At 48.0% G+C, this 24,518-nt stretch overlaps 1 protein-coding gene and 1 non-coding gene across 2 annotated transcripts in view; both read right to left on the reverse strand.

The window, feature by feature from the left end:
- The window catches only part of PAX5 (paired box 5), a 168,708-nt gene that overhangs the window by 89,935 nt on the left and 54,255 nt on the right, over positions 1–24,518 (reverse strand). Inside the window, exon 6 of the mRNA XM_012769116.3 lies at positions 22,406–22,581. Within this exon, the coding sequence (XP_012624570.1) occupies positions 22,406–22,581 (176 nt within the window). The remainder of the gene's footprint in view (positions 1–22,405; positions 22,582–24,518) is intronic.
- Positions 1,616–1,722, reverse strand: LOC142874649 (U6 spliceosomal RNA). The gene has a single exon (XR_012922307.1). It is a non-coding gene; the product is annotated as a U6 spliceosomal RNA (small nuclear RNA).

The raw sequence follows: 24,518 nt of genomic DNA on the forward strand, positions 1-24,518 counted from the left end.
ATGTCATTTGCATAATGGCATTTCTATCGCACGCACCTAACCCGTCTTGCATAAACAAGGCCTTGGGACCATAAATAATAATAAATCATGACGTCTGCACGCCTCTTGCGGTAATAGGAGCCACTCTTTGTGGAAATTATTTCAGCAGGAAATGGGCACTGTAATTTTAAAGACATGTGGCGCGGGGAGGCGCGGCAAACCACGCGGCTGCGCGCAGGATCCCCAGGAGCGCCCGGGACCTGGCCGAGCCCTGCCCCGAGCCCACCGCGACATCCCCCGGCAGCTGGAGAAAGAGGGCAGGCCTCGGGCGACATCCCCGGGCAGCTGGAGAAAGAGGGCAGGCCTCGGGGACACGTCTGGGGCCTCTGGAGGCCCCAGGATGCGCCACTGTCCCAGGAAACAGCGGGCGGGAGGGGCAGGACACTCAGCCCAGCAAGAGGAGGGAGAATCGGATTGGACCTGCTGACGCACCCAGGACTCAGGGTCACACACCGTCTTTGCTTCAGGGAATGGAAGCTCCATGAGGGCAGCGATTTTCGATTTTTTGCAGTGACAGGGGAGGTTCCTGGGAGCAGGCAGCCAGTGGAGAGAGGAACCCTGAAACAGGTTAAGGTAGGACAGGCACACCGGGGATGGGGGAAGAATTCTGTCAGGTACTGGCACAAAAGCGCTGGCCCTTCCAACCTGGCCCGAAACAGAGTGAAAATGCTTAGTAGGCTGGACGTGGTGGCTCACGCCTGTAATGCTAGCACTCTGGGAGGCCGAGGTGGGAGGATTGCTCAAGGTCAAGAGTTCAAAACCAGCCTGAGCAAGAGACCCCCTTCTCTATTAAAAAAAAAAAAACAGAAAGAAATTAATTGGTCAACTAAAAATATATAGAAAAAATTAGCCGGGCATGGTGGCGCATGCCTGTAGTCCCAGCTACTCAGGAGGCTGAGGCAGAAGGATTGCTTGAGCCCAAGAGTTTGAGGTTCCTGGGAGCTAGGCTGACACCACGGCACTCTAGCCTAGGCAACAGAGTGAGACTCTGTCTCAAAATAAATAAATAAATAAAGATTAAAAATAAAAAGAAAAAAGAAAAGAAAATGCTCAGTAAACTCCAACGGGCAGCTGTGGGGTGAGAAAAAGAGCACAGCTTGGAGGGAGGCAGACACGCGGGTGAGAACCCAGCTCTGCCTGTCTCGGAGGACTGCCTCAGACTCTCATGCCTTGACTTGCTTGTCTGTGCAATGGGCCGAATGACAGCTCTCACCTCACAGAGCTGTCCCGAGCATTAAATGAGGATGTGTGTGCAAAGTGACTAGCATTTGATTGAGCTTTGCTACCATTATTATTTTAACTGCCACTATTATTCTTCAGGAAGCAGCAGAAGTGAGTTCAAGTACAAGCCCTGTGTCTTACTAGCTGTGTGATTTGAGACTGTCTGTCCTGAGGAGACACCTGCACTCCCCAGAGTCTCCAGGGCAGTGTGCTTGGCTGTTGGTGGCCAACACATGAATCTGTGTGTCCAGGAGCCTGCCCTACTGCTCTGCTCAGGGGAAGGACTCCTGGCGCAGGCCCACAGCTTCAGACAGTGTCTGAGCTGCAAGGGATTTGGGATGTCCCCCCAATTTTTTTTCTTTTTTTCTTTTTTACATTTTAAAGTGTCATCTTTGTGCAGGGGCCATGCTAATCTTCTCTGTATCGTTCCAATTTTAGCATATGTGCTGCCTAAGTGAGCACCCAATTTTCAGATAGAAGTTGAGGGGGAAAGACTTTGTCAAGGGGACACTGTTATAAGACTGATGGCCCCAAATCAGAACTCGAGTCTCAGAAAAAGCAACACTTGCCATTGGGAGGAGAAAAGAGGCTGCATTTCTCTGGCTCTCACTTGCTTGCAAAAGGGTAATAAGAGCTTCTATCTGCCCTCATGTCACAAAAGTGTTTATGGGATCAAATAAGGTCACAGATATGAAAGCAGTCAGGGAATTTCACAGACAAAACCTCCACCACCACACCATGTGCAGGTAGAACTTAAGGAAGGTCCAGGGGTGGATACAGGTGCGAGGCCCTGTTCTGTTGCAAGAGTTGTGCTTAGCTCCGATGCAGCTTTCATGGGGGGCTTTGCTCTAACTCAGTCAGAGAGGTATTGTTATCCTTCTCCGTCCTATTTTATAGATGCAAAGACTGAGGCACAGAGAGACGAAGTGAGAGTCTCATGATCACACAACTAATAAAATTTTAACCTAGGTCATGAAGGCTACAAATGCTGATGTTGGAGGCAAAGCTTTGCGCAGAGGAGCTACTAGAGACAGTGGAGCTGGGCTTTTCCCCCAGAGTGGGTGAGCACAGGCGAGCACAGGCTATGGCCAGCTGGGCACAGCTGACTCTACACTATGTGGCTGCAAGTGCCTCAGCCATTCACCAGGAAGTGTAACACCGCTGGCCCTTGTCTCCCAGCCCTCACTCTCTGCACCCAGCCTTCAGTTTCCCCACCAGGGCCTCGGCGCCCTTGGGCTCACCCTCCTCCAGTGCAAGCCCCATCCAGCCCTGCCCAATCCATCTCTACTCCATCTCAGGCCCACCATCCGCCACCCCAACTGCTTCACATTCTTTTTTCCCCACACGCCATGACCAGGATCCTCTTGCCTTGTGGGTCTCAGGTCTGTCTGCAGGACGACCAGGTTTGCCTCTCCAGGGACGCTGCCTTAAGGTGGGTGCCACCCTAGAGGGGAAGCCTAGGTCCCCAGATCCTCCCCAGCGCCTGCCTGGCTGGCTCCCAGCGTCGCACAGCGGTGGCTCCAATCCATTGCTCTCCTAGCCCTCACTTCAAATGCTCTGGCCTCCGGGACATGAGCTGGAGTTTTACATACCCAGTGTTACTTTTGAAAATCAGAATTTCATGGTACGATAAAGCTGATGCTACTCACTTACTTCAACTCCACTGAAGATATTGCTGAGGATTTGTGGATTAGTTCAACACTGACATGTGCATACAAAAGTCACATCTTTGCAAACTACTTAACACCAGAAAAGAAGGCCTAAAGATCGTTATGTAAGGACTCAGGCTAAAATAACGTTGCAGGAGGATTTTCACAATAAAAGCAGAAAAGATACACAAAAAACTTTAAGAGGAATAAATGTGTACCTAAAAATCCTTGTGCCTATTAGCCATGGTAATGTTCATTAACTTTATTTATTAATTCACTCATGTTTTCATACCTCACTGCTTTCCAGGAAAGATTTCAGCAGCTCACAAAGATGCAGAAATATAGGCCAGGCGCGGTGGCTCACGCCTGTAATCCTAGCACTCTGGGAGGCCTAGACGGGCGGATTGCTCAAGGTCAGGAGTTCGAAACCAGCCTGAGCAAGAGCGAGACCCCGTCTCTACTATAAATAGAAAGAAATTAATTGGCCAACTAATATATATAGAAAAAAGTAGCCGGGCATGGTGGCGCATGCCTGTAGTCCCAGCTACTCAGGAGGCTGAGGCAGGAGGATTGCTTGAACCCAGGAGTTTGAGGTTTTTTTTTGAGGTCTCAAAAAAAAAAATTATATATATATATATATATATATATATATATATATATATATATATATATATGGAGGGAAGAAAGAAAAGCAAAGGAGAGAACATAAAATGGGGCCAACCACAAACACGGACGACATGCTCATGTTGACAGACTTCATGCTTTACAGGGACCCTGCCTTACACCTCAACAGCACTATGAGACAAGTACTCATCATCCCCATTTTTGTAGATGAAGAAACTGAGACTTAGCAAGGCCAAGTAACCTGCCAGAGACGACCCAGCTGGTAGATGATGGAGTTGGGACAGCACCCGGGCAGTCTGACTCCAGAACCCACACTCACAACCCTCGCACCCTCAAAGCCCGGAGATGAGGCTGGAGGCATATGAACTTGCTACAGCAGAGACTGCATTTGGCCTTCCTAACTGCCCACTGGAGAAGAGAAACCTGGTGCAGGACCTCACAGAGTCCATGAGATGCAAACTGTCCATTCATTACTCAGAGGTTCTCCGACTGACCCTCAGCCCAGGCAGGATTTCTCCTATGACCCCCTAAAGAGCAAGCTGAGAAATCACTGAATACTGTTCAGATCCAGGGATGATTTCCACAGGTGATTTCTTAGGGTGCCCCTTATACAGGTTTATTTTATTATTATTATTATTCTATTTATTTTTTCTTTCTTTCTTTCTTTTTTTTTAGTTAATCACCCAGCATTGACCTTATACAGGTTTAGACATTACCCCCAAAGTGCAACTCGGTATAAGTAACTTTAAGGGGACCACACTGGTGGTTCTGTTACCCCGTTGAATGTCTTGATCCGGGAATGATTTTAAAATAAATGAAAGGCACGTATATCGTATGTTCTCCCAGCAATCCTAAGTATTACTTCCTGGAGCCAAACTAATGATAACAGTGGGAGGCATTTTGCTTCCTAACAAGTGGCAGGGGGGCAGCTGCTCTGTGCCTACTGCTAAATATAGACCCAGCTGGCAGTGGCACCGACACCCTCGTGAACACGGTGCAGCCTGGTGGGGACCCAGGCCTGAAGCTGCACACGGTGAGCCAGGAAACCACCCACGGACAGGGAGAGGAATCTCCTGAGAAGATTGCTCTGGACCATCTCCAATACCCAGACCTACAGATGATGGAGACTCTGAAGTTTTTCTCCACTTAGCACAGTCACAGGTGCATGAACTAGAAGGGACTTGTGGCAGGAGAGTCAGACACCCACATCTATCACAAAGGACGAAGGACATAAAACTCCCTTTGGACAACTATCTTTGGTCAGTGCTACTTCCAGTACCTTCCAAGATGAAGCTCTGCCAAGATAACACAGTCAAGTAGCCTGTCAAACGTGATTGTTATTTATAAATCTGTTTAATAAAGAAACAGATCCTAAAAATAGCAACTTTTATTTTAGAATGCCTGCTCTGCAGCCAGTCTTTCTGGCAGGTTGGATCGGCTGGTGCAATTGTTCAGGCCACCCCTTGAATGAGATGGAGGAGCCGGTCTTCAGATCCCAGCACCGCAACTCACCAGCTGGGTGGCCTTGAGAAAGTTACTTGGCTATTTTGCTCCTCAGTTTCCTTTTCGGTAAAATTAAGATACTAAAAGTCCCCACCCCACAGGGCTGTTGAAGGAATTAAATGAGTTAATACACACAAAGTGCTCAGACCAGTGCCTGGCATGTTGTAAGTGCTCTATTATTGTAAAGTGAGTAGTCAGGGACTCGAGAGTGTTTGGCTTTTAGTTCTCTGCACCAGGATGCACACATACACCTCCTCCTACAAGAGTGTGCAGAAGACTTTGCACTGCTCCATCAGGAATCTATTCCCTCCAACCCTGAGGTTCACAGAGGTGCCATGGCCCGGCTGCCCCTGAGCTTCAGGAACTCTGCAACGCCAAGCCACGCTGCTCCAAGCATTCCTGTGCATGTCTCCCAGTGCACAGATGGACAGCTTGAATTTTTAAACCAGGGATCTGTTAATGGAACCAGAGAACTAGACAAAACCCAAGCAGTTGACTGTTTGCAGCACTGGGAAAACAAGCAGCTTCCCCAGAAGCAGCCAGAACCCAGGTCACCCTCACCAGGTTGAAGCCTCTAGTGATTAGGACCCCAAACCTTCCCTATTAAGGGATCTAATGGCCAATGTCAGGCCCTCCCCTAAGACTGTCCTGTAGCTAAGCTTCTCCAAGGCAACAAGGGGTTCATCTTCCAAGGTCATGTGTGAATGTCTCTGAGCTGTTTTGCACCCACAGCACAGATGCAGTTTTCTGACTAACAGGTAATGGAAGGGAAAATCAGGTGCTAGAGGTGGTAGGTCACAAAGTCACCAGGACCCTTTGTGGTTTTAGTCTTTTTAAAGTTATTTGGAATTCACTGGTGAGCTGAGAAGCATCCCCAGGAGACACTTGAGGCAACTTCCTTTCCAACAGGCATGTCCCCAACAGAATTTGAAAGCGCCATGGCCCACTTTCTACTTCTAAGTTCCTAACCCCCCAAACTCCAATGTGTAACGACAAGCCAGCCACGTCCAGGGCCAAACAGGAGGGAAGTGGTTATTTTTTACAAATCCCAAATATCCATTCTAAAGAGGGTCAGAAGTCCAGGAAAAGGCTAATAGCAAGAGGATTTATAGTGCTGCCCCAGGGCACAGCTATCACAGGAGTTCTCCAGATTTATCCCATATGCTAGAATTGACACAGATTCTGTTCATACATAAATTTGTTGAGAGGAACCCACATCAATGAATATACCTGTTCCTAAAAAGGTATCCCATAAGGAAGCAACGTGCCCCTTCCCAGCAGCTCTGGATGTGGCCCCATAGCCCACCACCAGTTCTCACCCTGGAACATCCAAAAGTGGTAAGTGCTGAAGTTTAAAAGATAAGAAAAATTACACTGTGCAACTGAACCTACCATATGCCTTCCGGGTAAATGTAATGTAGAAATTTTAAACTTTGCTGTGGATCAAGTATGATTCCCTCAGTTTCCTCATCTTTAAGTAAGAAAAACAAATAAATACCTACCTGGAAGGGTTTGTTATGAGGATTAAATGAGATAATACAATTAAGGCATTTAAGGATATGCACTGTCCATATATTATATTATTGTATTATATCATATATTTGTGTGTATATGTGTGTGAGAGAGCATATATATATTTTTTTCTTTAAACAGACTTCTCAGAGCCATCACCCCTAGCAGACCTCATGCTCCAGCCACCTGAAACCACTTCCCCTTTCCCAGACTGAACGTACATGCACCTGTCTCCGTGATTTTGGTCTTCCTCTTCCCCCTTCTTCTTCACCTGGCAACCTCTTGCTCATCCTCTTCCCCACCCACAACATGAACAACCCCCCTACCCACCAACTATAAGCACTGTGGGGGCTTGTATGTAAATAACAATGCTAAATAGCATCCACTGAATATCTCCCAGGTGCTGGGCTCTGTCACAACAGCCTCACACTCACACCGGCTCGGCCACCTCCCCTCATGGATGGGTAAACTGGGCTCAGTGAGGGTGAGCAACCGTACTGACCACACAGCCAGCAGGCATGTGTGCCGGACTCCAGGACCAGGCCCACTCCGGAGCCCTTGTTCCCACTGCCTTGCCACGCGGCCAAGGTGCAGACACAGCCTGAGCATGAATGGGAGTGCCAAGTGTCCCCAAGGGCACAGTCATGAGGGCTGGCAGTCCCATCTCTTCCTCCAGGAGGGCCATGCGGAGCTCTGCTAGGCTAGCTCCTTAGGCCAGCAGTCCTCAACCTTTTTGGCACCAGGGACAGGTTTCATGGAAGACAATTTTTCCACTGACGGGAGTGGGGGGAGGTAGGGGGAGGCGGAGCCCAGGCGGTGCAACTGTAAATACAAATGAAGCTTCGAAGGCTTGCCCGCTGTGCAGCCCCTGGTTCCTGAGTTTCGTGGAAGACAATTTTCAGTCGTTCCACAAACAGCAGCATGAGGGGGATTGGGGGCGCTGCAGTGGAACTCTGTGGCCCGTCACTAATAGCCCAGGGACGGGGGCTGGGGACCGCAGCCTTAGACTATCAGAGTCTGAGCTTTAATACCTCCTCCCCTACCCCAGAGGCAGCTCTAGGTGACTAGAGAACTCCAGTTCCTCTGCTACACCAAAAAGGAAATATTAATTTGTTTGTTTGTGGGGGGAAAATTCTTATAGTACAACATGGAATTAATAATTTATTACAAAGATTTCTTAGCTCCTCAGGCAGAAGTTCTAAAAGTGATACAAATTGTTATTTTGATTGCTTTAATGGAATTTTTCCCTGGAAGCCCGGGCTCATTTGCCTGTGTAATCTGCAGCCAGGCAAACAGTGAAAACAGAGGGAGGGTGGGGAGGGAAAGTCTGCAGCAACTCCTCAGCCACACGCGCCACCGCTGCAGGTCCAGCAGGGCCTTCTGGTCTACCTCCCATCGCCCCCACCTACAGTTCTTAGCCGCTCTGCCTCCCTGTGGCAAACTCCTTCCTGCCTCCTCCCCAACCCCTTTCCTGCCCCACCTGCCCTTATCCACCTGGGCTTTCCTGACCCCTGTCCTTCCATGCCCCTGGCTCTGCCCTGTGGAACCTCTGCTGTGGCAAAATGCTCCTTAATAACAATAACAATAATAAAAGTAACATTCTGAGTGCCTATTGCAGGCTGAACCCTCTGTTGAGCCCCCTTTATGAGCATCTCATTTAATCAGTACAACCACCTATGACATAGGTACTGTTATTATCCCCATTTTATATGCAAGAAAACCTGGGTTGAAGCAGTGGTAAAGGCAAGTCGGTTTGAAATAATAACTCTGCACACAAAGGAAGGAAAGCTGACGTCCGTGTGGGATGTGAGGGTAACCAGCATGCTCAAACCCAGGAATAAAGGGAGCATCACACAGACTCTGGAGGTAAGCCTGCAATCACTTTTATTACCATAATCTCCCAAGAGATTACGTTAGCTCAAAACTAACATAACAGGTTGCAAAGTCACAGCGGCTGCTTCCGAAGCCTGTGCTGCTAACCACGAAGCCGAACTGCCTCCAGCAGTTCTCCAGACACGGGTCCCCGATGGACTCTCCGATGCAAAGCATGCCTCCCTGCTCTCCCTGGGGACTCCCAGGGCCAGGCGGGGGATCTGCACACTCACTGTTCCCCAGTGCCAATTCTAGGTCATTGCTCACCACACCATCCTGCCACCATGTCTCCTCTTCAGAATGCCACGTCATCTGCCCAAGCCAATCACCTCATACTGTTAGTGAAATGCCTGCATCCCTACTGACAGATCCCCTCCCCTCTTCTTAGGACTTCCCACTGTCACCTTCACCTGCCCTCCATCTCTCTGAGCTACACCTCCTTGGCACCATTGATCTTGATCTCCATTCCCCAGCTCCAGCCCCATGGATGGCCACAGATAGGACCTTATTCTCTCACTTAGAACTGGTCCACTTCTAAGACCTCGAGTCCCTAAGCTCCCTTCTGTGAAAGCTCCTTTCTCATCATCTTCCTTTCACATGCTCATCGTGACAAAATGGCTCTTGCCAAGAACCCCCAGACTGTTGTAACCGACAAGTAGATGGTGATCTGCTCTTTTGGTAGTCTAAAATGAAAGCATCACCAATTATGTTGCCTTAACCCAAAAATTGTCTACATCTTCTTAAAAGCACTGATACCAACCTGGACTACATGATAGTCTTCAATAATTCATCCCATCTTGTTTCATAACTAACACATCAGGAAAGGATCAACAAATCTATCTTTTCTTTAAAACAGAAGAGAAGAAAAGCAACCATATCTGTCACAGAATGCCACACTCAGAGCCAGAAGGGACCTTAGTGGTTATCTCTCCCAAGCCCCAATCTAATGCTTGAAGCCCCACCTCAGCCTTCCTCCCAAGTGGCCACACTGCCCATGCCAGACAACCCCAGTGGCAAGAAACCCAGAGCCCACAAACCCACAGTTGGGCAGCTCTGCCTGTTTGGAAGGTTTCCTTCAACCGAACTGAAAGCTGCTTCTCTCTAAGTTCCATCTAAGTCCTGAGTCTGCCCACTGGGGCCACAGAGAAGTCTACCTTTGCTCCTGTTACACGGAGCCCTCCTGAGATCAGATCACGTTCTTGTGTATCCACGGAGTTTCCTTTTCCACAGGCAGCCAGCTCCAGCTCCTCCACAAGCTCCTCACAGGACAGGTTTGGGGGTGGGGAAGCAGGGTGCTGGGGTGCGAGTCGGGGGCAGGATAAATGGGGGCTATGGAAGTATTCCTTCCATGTGTGTTTGAAAAGCATATGTATTCTCTGATTGTTGCCCTTTTTTTATATGTCTATTTTATTAAGTTTGTTAATTATGTTGTGCAAATCTTACAAATATCCTTGCCAATTTTTTGTCAGCTTGATGTATTCATTAATAAAAGGGGCATGTTAAAGTCTTCCTCAAAATATCACGGACTCTGTTCATTTGTTCTTTGACAATTTTTGCTTTAAATGTTTTGAGACTCTATTGCTAAGTGCATGCAGGTTCGGGATTGTTATATCTTCCTATGAATTATTCTTGTTATCATTAAGTAATGATCCTCTTTGTCTTTGAGGATGCTTTGGGCCTTGAAGTTTATTGCATTTAATAATTATATTACTCTTTCTACCCTCTACTATCTAATTTTGCATTTTTAATTTACCATGTTTTTCCTTACTTCTTTTTTCTCCCCTGCCTTCTATTGGATCCACTGAGTCCTTGATATATTTCTTTGTGCCTCTTATGGTTTAGAAGTTGTGCATTCTATTACTGTGCCTTCATTGGTTACCCTTAACTTACTCACCTGCGTCCTTGACCTAACCCAACCTAAAATGTATCAATATACCCTCCTGAGCAATGCAAGGATCTTTTAATGTTTTAGCTTAGGTCAGCCCCCTCCCAATCTTACATATTATCATTGGCTTGGCTTTTATTCTCCACTTTGTCATACACCATCCCCAAACTAGTTGTTACTTGTACAGATAATATCCTTCATTAGATAAACCTATTTAGATTATCCTTCATTTATCTATGCATTTGGTTATCATTGCTTCTTAAATCCCATTTTCTCCTTCTGTATTTCTTGTCCTTCTTGTGGGCAACATATAGAGTCTTGTGTTCTTTTATACACTCTGACAGTCTGTCTTTTAATAGTTATATTTAGACCACTCACATTCAAAGTGATTATTGATATAACTGGATTAATGTCTACTCTGTGTGTAACCTTTCTATTTGTTTCTATTTACTCCTCTTTTTCTTCCTTGTCTGGTTTCAACTGAACATGTGATATGATTCCAATTTATCTCTTCTGTTAGCATTTAAATTATACTCCTTTTTTTAAAGTTTTAGTACTGTCTCTAGAATCTGTAATATACATTTATAACTAATCTAAATCTACCTTCAAATAACACACTTCCCCCTGTTGTACAGCTGCCTTCCAACAGGGCATTTCCAATTCCTCCTTCTGTCCCTTGTGACATTGTTGCGGTTCTTTTCACTCATCCCTATGTAATAATCATCCCATATGTTGTTACTATTATTGCTTTATAGTTACCTTTTTAGGTCAATTAAGAATTAAAAAAATCAAAGGTTTAATTTTACCTTCATTTATCCCTTTCTCCATCTCCCTTCTTTTCTTTATGTAGATCTGAGTTTCTAACCTACATCATCATTCTTCTGAAGAAGAATTTCTTTTAACATTTCTTGCAGGCTAGGTCTGCTGGTGATGGAATTCCCTCCATTTTTGTTTGACTAAGAAAGTCTTTCTTTTTCCTTCACTTTTGAAAGATAATTTGCAAGGATATAGAATTTTAGGTTGTTGAATTTTCTTTTTTAAAGCTATAAATATTTCACTCCACTCTCTTTTAGCCTGTATGGTTTCTGATGAGAAATCCACTGGAATTCTTATCCTTGTTTCTCTGTAAGTGAGGTTCCTGCCCACTCCACTCCAGCTTCTTTCAAAATTTTCTCTTTGTCTTTGATTTTCTGACATATGATATGCCTGAGTGTAGATATTTTGGTATGTATCCGGCTTGGCATTCTCTGAGTTTCCCACATCTGTGGTTTAGGGTCTGTAATTAATTTTGGAAAATTCTCGGCCATTATTACCTCAAGTGTTTCTTCTTCTTCATTCTCTCTTCTCCTTCTGGCATTCTAATTATGCATATGCCATTCCTCTTAAAATTATCCCACAGTTCTTGAATGCTATGTTCTGGTTTTTTGGGGGGTTTTGGTTTTGTTTGTTTGTTGCATGTGTTTTTTTGTTTTGTTTCATTTTGTTTTTTATTCTTTTCTTCTCTTTGCTTTTCAGTTTGAGAAGTTTCTATTGACATATTTTCAAGTTCATAATTCTTTACTTCGCTGTGTCCACTCTACTAAGGAGCTCATCAAAGGCATTCTGTATTTCTGTTACTTTGTTTTTTATTTCCAGCATTTTCTTTTGATTCTCAGAGTTTCCCTCTGTCTGCTTACATCATCCATCTGGTTTTGCATGATGTCTACTTTTTCATTAGAGCCCTTAAAATATTAATCAGGATTATTTTAAATTCTTTGTCTAGTAATTCCAAAATCTAGGTCTGGTTCTGATACTTACTTTATCTCTTCTTACTTTGCTTTTTCTTGCCTAATTGTTTCTTGAAGGCTGCACAGGAGTTATCAAGTAATAGGAACCGAAGTCAACAGGCCTTTAGTGTGAGGTTTTATGGAACCTGGCAGATCTCAGATGCATTCTCTGTATTCCCGTTCCTGTCCAGATTTTGGAGGAGCTGTTTGCCCTGTAACCTCAATTCTCTGATAAGTCAAGAAAATTCATCGATTTTTTTATTTGTTCGGTTTTATTACTTATTATAAAAATGAGAGTGATGACTTCCAAGCTCTTCACTTGTCAGAGCTGAAACTGGAAGTTTCTCATGTGTTTTTTACTGAAGTACATTACTTAGCAGTTCAGCAAGAGTCTGTAAGTGGTAAACTCTCCCTATCTTTGACTGAAAATGGTTTTATTTGCCTTCACTATTAAATGGTCATTTACCTGAGTATGAGTTTGATTGTTCCTATCTCTTAACATGTGAAAATATTCTCTGTTGTCTTCTGACTTCTAATGATGCTAAAAAAAAAAAAAGTGTCCTGTCAGTCTAAAAGTTATACTTTTTTTCTGGTTGCTTTTATAATTTTCTTTGTCTTTAATGTTCTTCAGTTTCCCTAGAGTTTTGTCTAGATGTCCATTTATTTTTATTTAACTTGCTCGGAACTTAGTATGCTTTTTCAATCTTTTTTTTTTTTTTTTTTTGAGACAGAGTCTCACTCTGTTGCCTGGGCTAGAGTGCAGTGGCGTCAGCCTAGCTCACAGCAACCTCAAACTCCTGGGCTCAAGCAATCCTTCTGCCTCAGCCTCCCAGGTAGCTGGGACTACAGGCATGTGCCACCATGCCCGGCTAATTTTTTCTATATATATTTTTAGTTGTCCAGCTAATTTCTTTCAATTTCTTAGCAGAGATGGGGTCTCACTCTTGCTCAGGCTGGTCTTGTACTCCTGGCCTCAAGCAATTCTCCTGTCTCGGCCTCCCAGAGTGCTAGGATTACAGGCATGAGCCACCGCACCCGCCGGTTTTTATAGTAATTTCTATTCTTGGATTTCTTATGCATAATACAAAGTGAGATGCCACACCTGTATGTGACACAGGCTTGGGATTTCAATTTACCATGGGAACTTTTGCTCTCTTCTAAGTCCCATGAAGAATCCAGTTTCCTTACTGCTTTCCTCAGCCTGTAGGTGAAACTTACCTAGTGCCCATTTCATGGAAAGTGCAGGCCTTCCAGGTTTCAAGTTTTTTGTGGGTCCAAATCCCACATCACACAGGCTGAAGGCCATATCTTTTGTCCTGACATCAGCATGAAAACTCTTCTCTGTTCACTAGGGACTATATCCAGGACCAGTACCCTGGGCCACTGGGACATTAGCTCATGCACTTAAAGTTCTGGCTCTGGGCCCCTTCTTAATTTTCAGCCCCTAAACACTTCCTTCTCTTTCTCTCAACCTCAGATACATATCAAAAATATTTTATTGTTATATTTGATCCAGTCTTTCTATTGTTTGAGATGGGAAAAAAGCCTACAATAGCTCAGACCTTGTTATCAGAACAGAAATCTATGTTCTTTTTAAAAACTAATTTACAAAACAATAAAGGTTTGTTTTTGTTGTTTTTTTAAAGAGCTTTGTGAATAGCTAAATTCCTTAAGCCAAATTTCTAGTGCACTTTCAAAATAAATAAGCTGTAGGACTAGAATTATCTGGGTTATTTTTTTTCCCTCTCTAACCTGCTTCACAGAAAGATTGGGGTTTTTTTTAATTGCAAATATTGGTTCACCTTGTTTGAGGGGAAATATCTCTACCCAAAAGTCAATTTTCACACAGTACCTTTGGCTGCATCAATAGCTGCTACTTTATGCCACACAGCACAGCACACGTGGTCAATGTCACTGACATGGCATATCTGTAAAAATTTCCTGGATGAATGAATGAATAAATGAATGAAAGAACATCCCAGCAAGGTGCAGGCAGCTCTTTGACAATTCACTTGTAATCTTTAAACCCCACATATACAGAATTTGCCTGTCATCGAAAAGAGTGGAACAGACAGGAGGAAAAACTGTAAACAAGTCAAAATAAAAATAAGAGATGGATTTCCAATTTGTTTTACCACTCACAGAATGTTAGACTTGCATTGAATCTCAAGGACAACCCAGTCCAAGACCCTCCAACCCATGACCCATATAGACTAGCCCAACAGCCATCACCAAAGCCCGGGCACCCTGGGTTTTACACTGTGGCCACTTGCTTAGTGTAAGATATCCCCCAGTGTTACAGAACAGGAGCAATGGTTTTTCTTGGGAAGCCATCCTTGTACTTGATCCACAGGAAGACAAAGAATACTCAATACTCAGAATAGTCACGTATTTAGAAAATATTTTAAAAACTGTGTAGGAAAAATCAGCATACCCAAGCAAGACTCTAAGTGGTAAAACCATCGATGAGGGCTGAAGCCCCACAGAGTCCATGTAATTTCACCCTTGGGTCACTTCGAGATGATGACAATAGAAGCATAAGGGAGAGTACGGCTGGTCTAGAGGCACTGGGTGCCTCATTCCAAAGGCAAGATAACATCAAAGTTAAACCTTCAGCTTCCCAGTGTATTTCTACCTCCTCTCCTTGTGCTGGGGAGAACTGGGACCAGGACTGCTGCCCCCTCCCCCTGCCCTCTTGTAGCTCCCTGATACCAGAGGAGTCACTTGTCTGATTGTTCAGAGCCCAGGACATTCTCTGAGCTGTGTTCACTAGTGGGTAGTGTCACAGTGCCTTGAAGGTCAGAGTCTGCCTCTAACTTCAGGCTCCAGGGAAGCAGCTAGGTCTGGCCATGCCTGTTTCCCATGAGAAGGCCCAGCCCTGTCCCCTCTCTCAGTTCCATCCTGTCCAGTTGCCACTGGGTGGGCAAGCCAGGGAGGGTCTGCTCTACAGCGCAGTTGGATTCAGAGATAACATGCCATAAGCTTCCCTTGGGTCCCTTTGGCCTAAGCAGTGCTGCCCAGCCCAGGCTTGCAGAGGCCCCCAGAAGTGGTTAAGCAGGTACAGCTTAACCTGTGTGCTTTCCCTAGGCGGGCAGTGCTAGAGAGGAAGAGTGAGGGAGAAGAGGCAGAGCCCCACCCAAACCCCAATTCTTCCTGTCCACAAAAGAAGAGCCTACAAATACTGTGCCAAGATACCAAAGTCTCTCAGCCTCTGGGTGACCAGGTGGGACTTGGGTAAGCCAAAATCTGCAGGCCAGTTGCCTCTACCCACAAGCATCCTGTTTATCCTGGTGTGTCATGCAAATATTAACAGCTTCTATGTGTACTGCGGTGTGAAAAAGACTGGGAAGTCCTCGACAAAAGCATGTCCAACCCAACTTCTGCATCTTTAATCTCTAAAACATATGAACCTCTCTCCTTCAACCTTCCTCAAGACCCTGCACACCAAGCCCTCTTCAGAGAAGTCGAATGCAAACTATTAAATTCTTGTTCTTATCAAGAGTTGAGTGGATGGAGTTGAATTGATGGTGACCACCTGAGGTTCCTTCCTATAGATTGAACCTTCTCTAACTGGGGAGGACATTTTACCAGGGGTCCCCTTTGGGTGGCAGGAGGTATCAAAGCCCCAAGGTAGTAGCACATCTTCCTAGAGCATCAAATTGGCAAATCTGGGAAAAGCTGCCCCAGAGTGTCTGGCCTTTTTCTTAGTTGAAGTTGGGCTATTAGGAAGGCTGAATTCTTGAGCCATGTGGTCCTAGCAGCCCTACCCCTGCAGAAATGCACTGGTTGGCATGTGACCATCATATTCACCCATCACACAGGCCCTACTGCAGGACCTCTAAATGTGCTGTAGAGGACTGTGACCATTGCCTCCCCACTGGAAACCCCTGTGATCCTTACACTTCTAAAACGGCATATATGAAAAAGGATAGATTCTACTTACATGCCTCCAGTGATGGGAAGCTCACTGCTTAACAAGGAGGCCCAATCCACTGTTAGAATGCTTGGGCTATTAGCCTATCTTCTTCCTTGTTCACAGCCCCAAGTCTTCCTTCAGACTAAACAGCCCCAATTTCTCCAGTCATCCCTCCTAGGAAAGAATATGCAGTTGCCTCTTCTGAACAAACTTGGGTTTGTCTGCAAAGGAGACAGCTTAGCCCTGAGCATAGCCCTGCCAGGGAAGGGACAGGGCGAGAGGAACAGACCCAGCTCCAAGTAGAAGAGTCACCACCCTCCACTTCTGCTTATACTGCAGAGACCACACTGGTTTGTGTGGAAGCCCCAGCACCTCCTAACTCGTGCTCAGCTCCCAGCATGAGTGCACTGAACCCCAGGGCTGGATCCCCAGGAAACTGCCCATCTCTCAGCATCAGTGGGCAGCCTGACTGTGCTGCAACTGGGGGTGGCCCAGTGGCCACCAGCCCAGGCTCTGGAAGGGACCTGACTTCCGATCTTGGCTCTGTAGTCACCATGTGCCCGAGGCTAAATCACTGCACTAATCTCACTAAGCCTCAGCTGTTCTGCCTGCACAATGGGCATGACAGGAGTTGTGACTTTGTAATAAGGTGGAGCAAGTAAGGTTCTTGGAACAAAGCCAGGCACGTGGCAAGCAACAAATACACAGTATCTACAACAGTGACCACAGCAGTAAGTAGAACCCAGGGCATTAATGAGCTCAGACACATGGGTCAGCGAGGGCCTCACAGGGCAGGCAGGACTGCTACTGGGCCTGGACAGGGCAGGATTTAGAATCAGGCTCAAAGAATGTTCCATGCAGGGAAATAGTGAGCAGGAGCTTCGAGTGTGAACAACATTAAGAAAGTAATAATAACTGCAGTAACTTCTGCCGAGCATGCTCCAAGCTCAGAGCCCTGGTGTTCATGTGCTTATGCACACACATGCGTGCAACACACACACGTGTGTGCACACATAGGGCCACAATCAGTAGCCCCCTTGGACACAGGAGCAACCTAGCATATGTGGGCAGTGAGAGCTCAGGCCTGGTCACAGCTGAGCTTGTTGTGTTAAGCAGAGGGACACCGGGTGGTGAAGGGTTGTGAAGTGGAGAAAGGTCTGGGGTTGGGGTTTCAAGTGGTGGGAAACCATGAGGAGCTGTTATGGGGGTGAGCTTCAGGAAGAAAGTGATTCCACAGTAGCAGCAGTAATAAGACAAGAGGCAAGAGGTCCCAGTGAAGGTTGCTTCCAAGGTGAGCAGAACAGTCCAGGCCATAGAGCCACAGCTCTTTGGGACACACTGCCCCCAAGGCAAGGTCAAACCTCCTCACCTCCATGTTCCAACCACCTAGACCACCTCGTGCTGCCCACACCTGCCCTGCCCAGACCTGTGCCCATGCTGTTCCTTCTGCCTACGATGCTCTCTCTCCAGCCTACCCCCGACCATCTCCACACGTCTGGATTCTGCCCCTCCCTCAAGGCACCTCCTCCAGGAGGCCTTCTTGTCTCTCAGCCTGGCACACCTGTCCCCCCACCCCCTCTTCTCCTTCCCCTCCGAAATGAGAAAATGAGCTCCCTGAAGGAAACAGGCATGTCCACACTGTCTAGTTTCTCCCCACAGTAGCCAGCCCTTTTTCTGACTCATGGTCAGGGTTCAGGCCACCCGTGATGACCAGGCTCCACCATGCCCAGCCCCTTCCCAGGAGCAGGATGCCTATAGGGGTGGGTGATGCTAGGATTTTGCTCAGCCCACCAGCCTGGAGAAATGCCACCATTCCCAGAGCAACATGGCTTATGAGAGCAGGAGGCATTGCTTGTAGCTTTCTCTGTTAGACAAGGGACAGACCTTCTCCCGGTTTAACCCCCTGTGACCTTTGAACTTCCTGGGAGGTCAGCAGCACGTCCCCTTCCCCAGCTGTCTCTCTGTCTCTGGCCCGATGGGAGGGAGGGCCTGGCCCGTTCCATTTTGCGCCCGTATTGATCTGCTGGCAGCAATGGGCTGGATAATTAGCCAGGAATTAGGGTTTCTATTACAGCCAGGAGGCTGCTCCAGCTGATTTATCACCTGAATAATTTACTGTGATTGAAAGGAAATTAAAATGAACTCCATTTGACAACTGTGAGCTTTTATGGGCTTTAGTGAAGGCTCAAAAGCCAGATTAATAGCCTGGTGTTGGTTAATAGTCTGCCGAGAGTAAATACGGCAGGCTGCAAGCGGCCTTCCTGCGGCGGCCGGAGGAGGGACCCGCTCCCACCAGGAGCGCTGGCCCACGACAGCGTCAATGTGAGTTTTACTGAAACAGATTCCACCGCTGGAAACACATGCGCGCACACCAGCAGTTGTGTGGGGTTTTTTTCCTTCTCCTCCAAGGTGATTTTTACTCACTCCACATGTAGGAAAAACAGAATTGCTTTTTCAATAACCATTCTGAAAAGGAAGTGTTTCATTGCCCCAGGAGTGGGTCTACATTAACCCCTCCTACCCAGGGCAAAGGGTTTACTAAGTTTCTGTATACAAGCCAGACACCTGGGCCCAGCAGCCCAGGGAAGGTCTCAGCAAGAAAAGCAGCAAGGTAGGGGCAGGCTCTAAGCCCATGGCAGCAACGGCCGGGACCCCAGCCTGGCCCTATAGGGGATGTTCTTCCCAGGACAGCATGAGGATGTGAGTGCTCTAAGCCTGTAGCAAGATTCTGAGAGTTCTGGAAGGATAGGCAGACTCTGGCTGCAAAAGGTCAGTCCTGAAAACCAACCAGACAGAAACCCGGCTCCTAGAATCATCCAGGACATGGAGATTTATGGAACTATCTTGCACAAAATGAAGACTGAAGATCCTGAGGTCAGACTCCAGCTCTCAACAATCCCAGAAACTCCCTGGATCTGAAAATGGGGTGAACAATCTGGAAAAAAAATTCCAATCTGTCAAATGGGGCTCACAACTCCTTCCCGTCCTGATTAACAGGCATTAAGTTGAAGGCCCAATGAGAAAAGGGATGTGAAAGCTCTTTGAAAACTATGTACTGTCACGCCTAGACAAGAAAGATCACATTGTTAAGTTGCCATTGTTACTATCGTTGTCATCTTTGTCAGCAAAATCATGATTCCTACTACTGCAGATATGGAAACTTAAGTCCAAAAAAAAAAAAGTGACTTGCTCAACAGGACAGTGCCAGGACACAAATCAAGCTCCCCTGACTCCAAGGCCAGGAGATGTCCTTCCCCACCAGCTTGCTCAATGAAAATGACAGCAAGGCCCGCAGGGAGGCCACGAGGCCACAGGGATGCAGACCCAGACAGCTTGATCTGCTCAGAAAGAAAGAAGTAGTCAGGCTCCGCAGCCAGCACCTCGGGCCCCATCCCTGTCCCCACTGCCATGTGGCTCACAGGGCCAGGCCTGCAGAACATTCACCTCGCAGGGCGAGAGCACGAGGGCCTCAAGGAACCTGTACCCTTGACGCGCATCCCTGCCCAGCCTGCGGCCCCTTGCTCGGGCATCATTTGTCCACAGTGATTGGGAATCGGGCGCGAGGGTATGTCATTCATAGTCCAGTGCCTGTGTGCGTGCAGGGCAGCCCCGCGGCCTCACCTCCCATCTCTCCTCATTAAGGCGCATTACGGGGAGGTGAAGCAGATTAGCCAGAAAACACTGAGTCAGTCATTATCCTGCTGGAGCTTGGCCTGCAGGCCCCGCCTCCGAGCCCGCACACTCAGACATGGGCCTGCAGGCGTGCCCGCAGCCCTCTGAAGGGCACCGCTAGAAACCGAGCCCTCACAGAGTTTGTGGTCCCCGCCTCCTCCCCTTTGGACCCCCATCTCTACGTGAGCCCATCAGGTTTGTGGTCTGTCCTTCACAACCCCGCCCAACACCATGTCCCTGATGCCGCCAGCAAGACATCGCCCCTCTGGTTCCAGCTCATCAGCACCCCCTGAGCCTTCCCCCTTGTCCTGCGGGCTCTGAGTCCACGCACACTGCCCGGCAAGACTGGGCAGGGCTGATGAGTGTGTTCTAGGCGCTGTTCCAGGCTCATGGCCCGTGGGCAGGAAGTACGTTGGAAACTGAGCGTGTGCGCATCTGAGCGTGAGTGAGTGAGTACACGGCGCCCTCTGCACTCCTCCCAGGGCTGAAGCCTGACGTCTCTGGCCAGCGTTTCCGGGCAGTCGAAGCTGAATGAACTACGGCTGAGATTCTGAGTCTCGGTGAGAATCACGGGACACACACAGGACGTCTAACCCTGAGGGTCTGCCTTAAGGAAATAAGGGCCTAACGGACTCGCCAGGGGCTTGTGCCGTGGAGGCCAGGCTGCGTGCAGAGGCCTGCGCCTCACTCTTTACCACGCACTTGCTCAGACAAGCCCTTGCCTCTCTCTGGGCCTCTAAAAAACAAGAGACTTGAGAGCTTACCTCCATAGTCCTTGCTAGCCCTAAAATTATGTGTTGGCTGTTGTTAGAAGATAAATTTTCTCCCAGATTCTGGAGGGAGAGGTGGGCCTCATGCTGATTGAGTACTCTCTCTTGCTCTTCGTGTGTCAGGTAAAACGTGGCTTCCACCATCTCTCAGAAGGGCTCTACGCAGCAGGGAGAAGCTGTTTGTGATGGAAACAGACTCTTCTTCCTGAAGCCCAGGGTCTAGAGTATATGGGATCAGCTCTGTCCAGCACATAGGACCACATCCTTCCTGGCAGAGGCTTCACTCGACTTAATAGGAGGAAGACCAAAATCCTCACCCTAGTCTGTAAGACCAGGCCCATCTCCCCAATATCATCCCCAACCCGATTCCCAGAACCCCAGCCACACTGGCTCTCTTTCCATTCCTCGTTCCTGCCACACACCCTCTCACCTCAGGGCCTTTGCACTTGCTGTTTCCTCTGCAAAGCCCCTCCAACCCAATTCCCCTCTCCTTGTTCTGCCCAAGGCCTTCAGGGCTCAGCATAAATGCATTTCCCCCAGGAGGCCACTCAGCTTCTGCCTTAGGCTCTCAAGGAACCTCCGACATCTCCTCCTCGGCACCAAGCACACCTGGAAGCCATGACCCCTTGGGTAACTCTTATTTACTGTGACTCTTCCACAGTCTATAGGCTCCCTGAGAGCAGGTCCAAGCCTGTCTGGTTCACTGATGTACCCCTAGTGCCTGGCTCTGTGCCTTGCACAAAGTAGATACTAATGGATGTTTAAGTGAAAATATGACTTGCTAGGTAGCCTTAGCAAGTTGCTTTGCCTCTCTTGGCCTCAGTTTCCCCATGTGAAAACAAAGTGGCTAGATGATCTGTAAGAGCCCTCACAGGAACTGCTCAGAGATAGCCAGACTGTCATAACAGGGTGGCCCTAGAGGCCTTGTTCACTCCTCAGCACCCACAGTTCCCTCCAGCACCCCACCTCTGGGTGGGAACTTGTGCATGAGGCCTCCACTGTTTTCAATGGCTCTGGGGAAAAACTCCAGAAGCATCAACTAATTAACATTTACAGGAAGCTCAGCAAGGCCAGTCCTGCCACCAGCACCAGCTAGGAAAGTCCTGGGGAAAGTCACTGTTCATAGGGTCTCTCTGACTCGCCCAGCACATGGGAGTGCTTGGCAGGCCAGAAGAAGTGTGTGCGTGCAAGGTACCCAGTCAAGGGCCTGGCACAGACGGAGCATCGGGACATAGTCTTCTCAATCGAATCTGGTACTTTAGGGACCTTGTTCAGGCCCCAAAAGCCTCTCACTGGCGGAGCCTTTCTGGTCCCATCTCTATGGCCACAGGCAGCGACTACTCCTCTGCCCCAGGGTGGCCCAAGCCGGCTGCTCAGCCAGGGGTGGTCCCACTGCTTTCTACCCTCCCTTGCAAATAACTCAGGGGGGAGTTTGTCCAATGAGACATTTCTTTATCTGCAGACTCTTGGATTCAGTCACTGAAAACATGACAGGGCAGCCTGACAAGAGGGCTGACCCAAGAGAGGTGTGCACAAGTACCATCTTAACAGCGCTCACGGCCAGCGAGGCCCCAGGCCACATGGTGGCTGCATATTGCCACCACCACCCTGACTGACAGGAGAGTGACCCGAGACCACCTCAAGTAGCCCAGATGATCATTTTACCCCCATGTCCAAAGAGCCCTGGGAAAGGACACCATTCAGCAACAGCAGAGCAGCCAGGCAAGTCACCCACCCCCTGGCTGGCCAGAGAGACAGGGACACCAGGGCAAGAAGCCACCAGAGCCCTAAACAAGTCCTCCTGAGTTCATGGGATGTTGTGACTGGCCAAGTTTGATCAAGAACAACGAAAAGCCCACTTTGAGCAGAACCCAGGTGCCCTCACCCACACCCTGCCAGATGCCTCTGCCTTCAGGAGAGTGGCCCCGGCCCGCGTGGCAGTGGCGGCTGTGTTGGGCATGAGTCGTGGGGCGTACCTGCTCGGGCTTGATGGGCTCCGTGGTGGTGAAGATGTCCGAGTAGTGCTGCCTCTCAAACACGCGGTCCAGCACCTCCAGCTGCTGCTGCGTGAACAGGTCTCCCCGCATCTGCTTCCGGAGGAAATCTCTGCCCGGAAGTGAGTGACCGTTCGGCACCGGAGACTCCTGAATACCTTTGATGAGCACGAGAGAGGAAGGGTGAGTGGAGGTTACACACGTTGCTGAAGAAAGGCAGGTCAGACCCTGAGACTGGGAAGAGGGCCTGAGAGACCCCTGGCCCAGCTCCCTCCCTGACAAAAGAGGAAACAGGCAGGGGTGTAGGTAAGGGGCTGCCTTGCCCAGGGTCACCTGCTGGTGAGCGCAGAGCCAGCCGCCCATAGCCACATGCCAGGCACTGTGCAAAGCCCTTTTGACAGGCATCATCTCATCCAATCCTCACGGGGACCCCCAATGTACATTATTATTTCCCCATTTTGCAGATGAGAAGATTGAGACCTAAAGAGATTAAATTATTTGCCTGAGTATTTGAGCTCAGGCAGACTCAGCAGTTTAGTCACCAGGTGACTGGTTATCGCCCTTCCTATGCTGAAGACCCTCCTTGAAGGTACAGTTTTTCCCAGAGCTGATGTCCTTACCCTGGACCTTTATCACCACATCATGTGACCAGCCAATAAAACACTGTGCTAGGAAGGTGGTAGGAAAACAGACACTTTCATACAACTCTGGTGGAAGTGGTCACACACCTGTGCTAGACAATTTGACAAACTCTATCAAAATCACAAATGCACATCGCCTTTGATACAGTGATCGCACTTCTGGGAATTTATTTTACAGCTAGACTTACACATATGGGAAGTGACATAGGTACAAAGTTCTTGTAGGAAAAGACTGGAAACGACCCAAGAGCTTATTTGAGGGGGACTGGTTACATGAGCTACGGCATGCTTGCATAATGGAATACCTCGCAGTAGCTAAAACGAATGAGGATCCCCTCTGTGAGTTGATACGATCGTCAAGATGCATTGTTATATGAAAAATAAAAAAACAAAGTACAGCACAGCATATGTAATATACAACTTTTTCTGTAAAAGAGGAAGAAAATAAGACTTTATATGCCATATATATGTGTGTGAGATACATGAGAAATATTTACAATGGTTACCCATTGGGGGAGGTAGGAGCTGAGGGGCAGGAGGTGAGGGGGAGACTTTTCATAGTGGGCCTCTTTGGTTTGGTTTCAGAAGTTTAAATGTCTTTCCTATTCAAAAACATAAATGGAAGAAAATACAAGATTCAGTCCCCTATGTGTTTTATACTGTTAGCTATTCACATTGTAAGTCTCTGGTGATGATGCTTACCTTTCAAAGAAAATATTATGAATTATCAATAAAAAAAAATAATAGGATGAAATATCTTTTGAGTCTTGGGCTTGAACTGCTCAAAGTGAAAGCAAGCATGAAGGGCAGGTTCCCAGCACCACACTGGAACCCAGGCCAGAGGTGGCGTCTGCCCTTGCTGCTGGGAAGCCCCAGGGAAACCAGCGAGGGTCAGCTCTCACGCCGAAAGGCACCCCTACGGGAGGCCCAGTCTGACCCCCAAGCCCGCCAGGATGCTGCTGTCCTAGACTAGACTTCACCCATCATGTATCACGTCAAGCCCCCACCCATGGGAGGAATGAGGCCAGACTGAGGAGCATGAGCAGTGGGGTATTGTGTCACTGAGACAACCAAGAAGTCAGTGCTTCCTCAACTGTCCTACCTGGGGACAAGTGCAATGCAGGCACTGATGTCTGAACAAAGACACCAGCTTTAGGCCGGGCGCGGTGGCTCATGGCTGTAATCCCAGCACTCTGGGAGGCCGAGGCGGGCGGATTGCTGGAGGTCAGGAGTTCGAAACCAGCCTGAGCAAGAGCGAGACCCCGTCTCTACTATAAATAGAAAGAAATTAATTGGCCAACTAATATATATAGAAAAACTAGCCGGGCATGGTGGTGCATGCCTGTAGTCCCAGCTACCCGGGAGGCTGAGGAAGGAGGATTGCTTGAGCTCAGGAGTGTGAGGTTGCTGTGAGCTAGGCTGACGCCACGGCACTCACTCTAGCCAGGGCAACA

This window comes from Microcebus murinus, chromosome 12 (assembly GCF_040939455.1).
Source record: "Microcebus murinus isolate Inina chromosome 12, M.murinus_Inina_mat1.0, whole genome shotgun sequence".
Lineage (NCBI taxonomy): Eukaryota > Metazoa > Chordata > Mammalia > Primates > Cheirogaleidae > Microcebus > Microcebus murinus.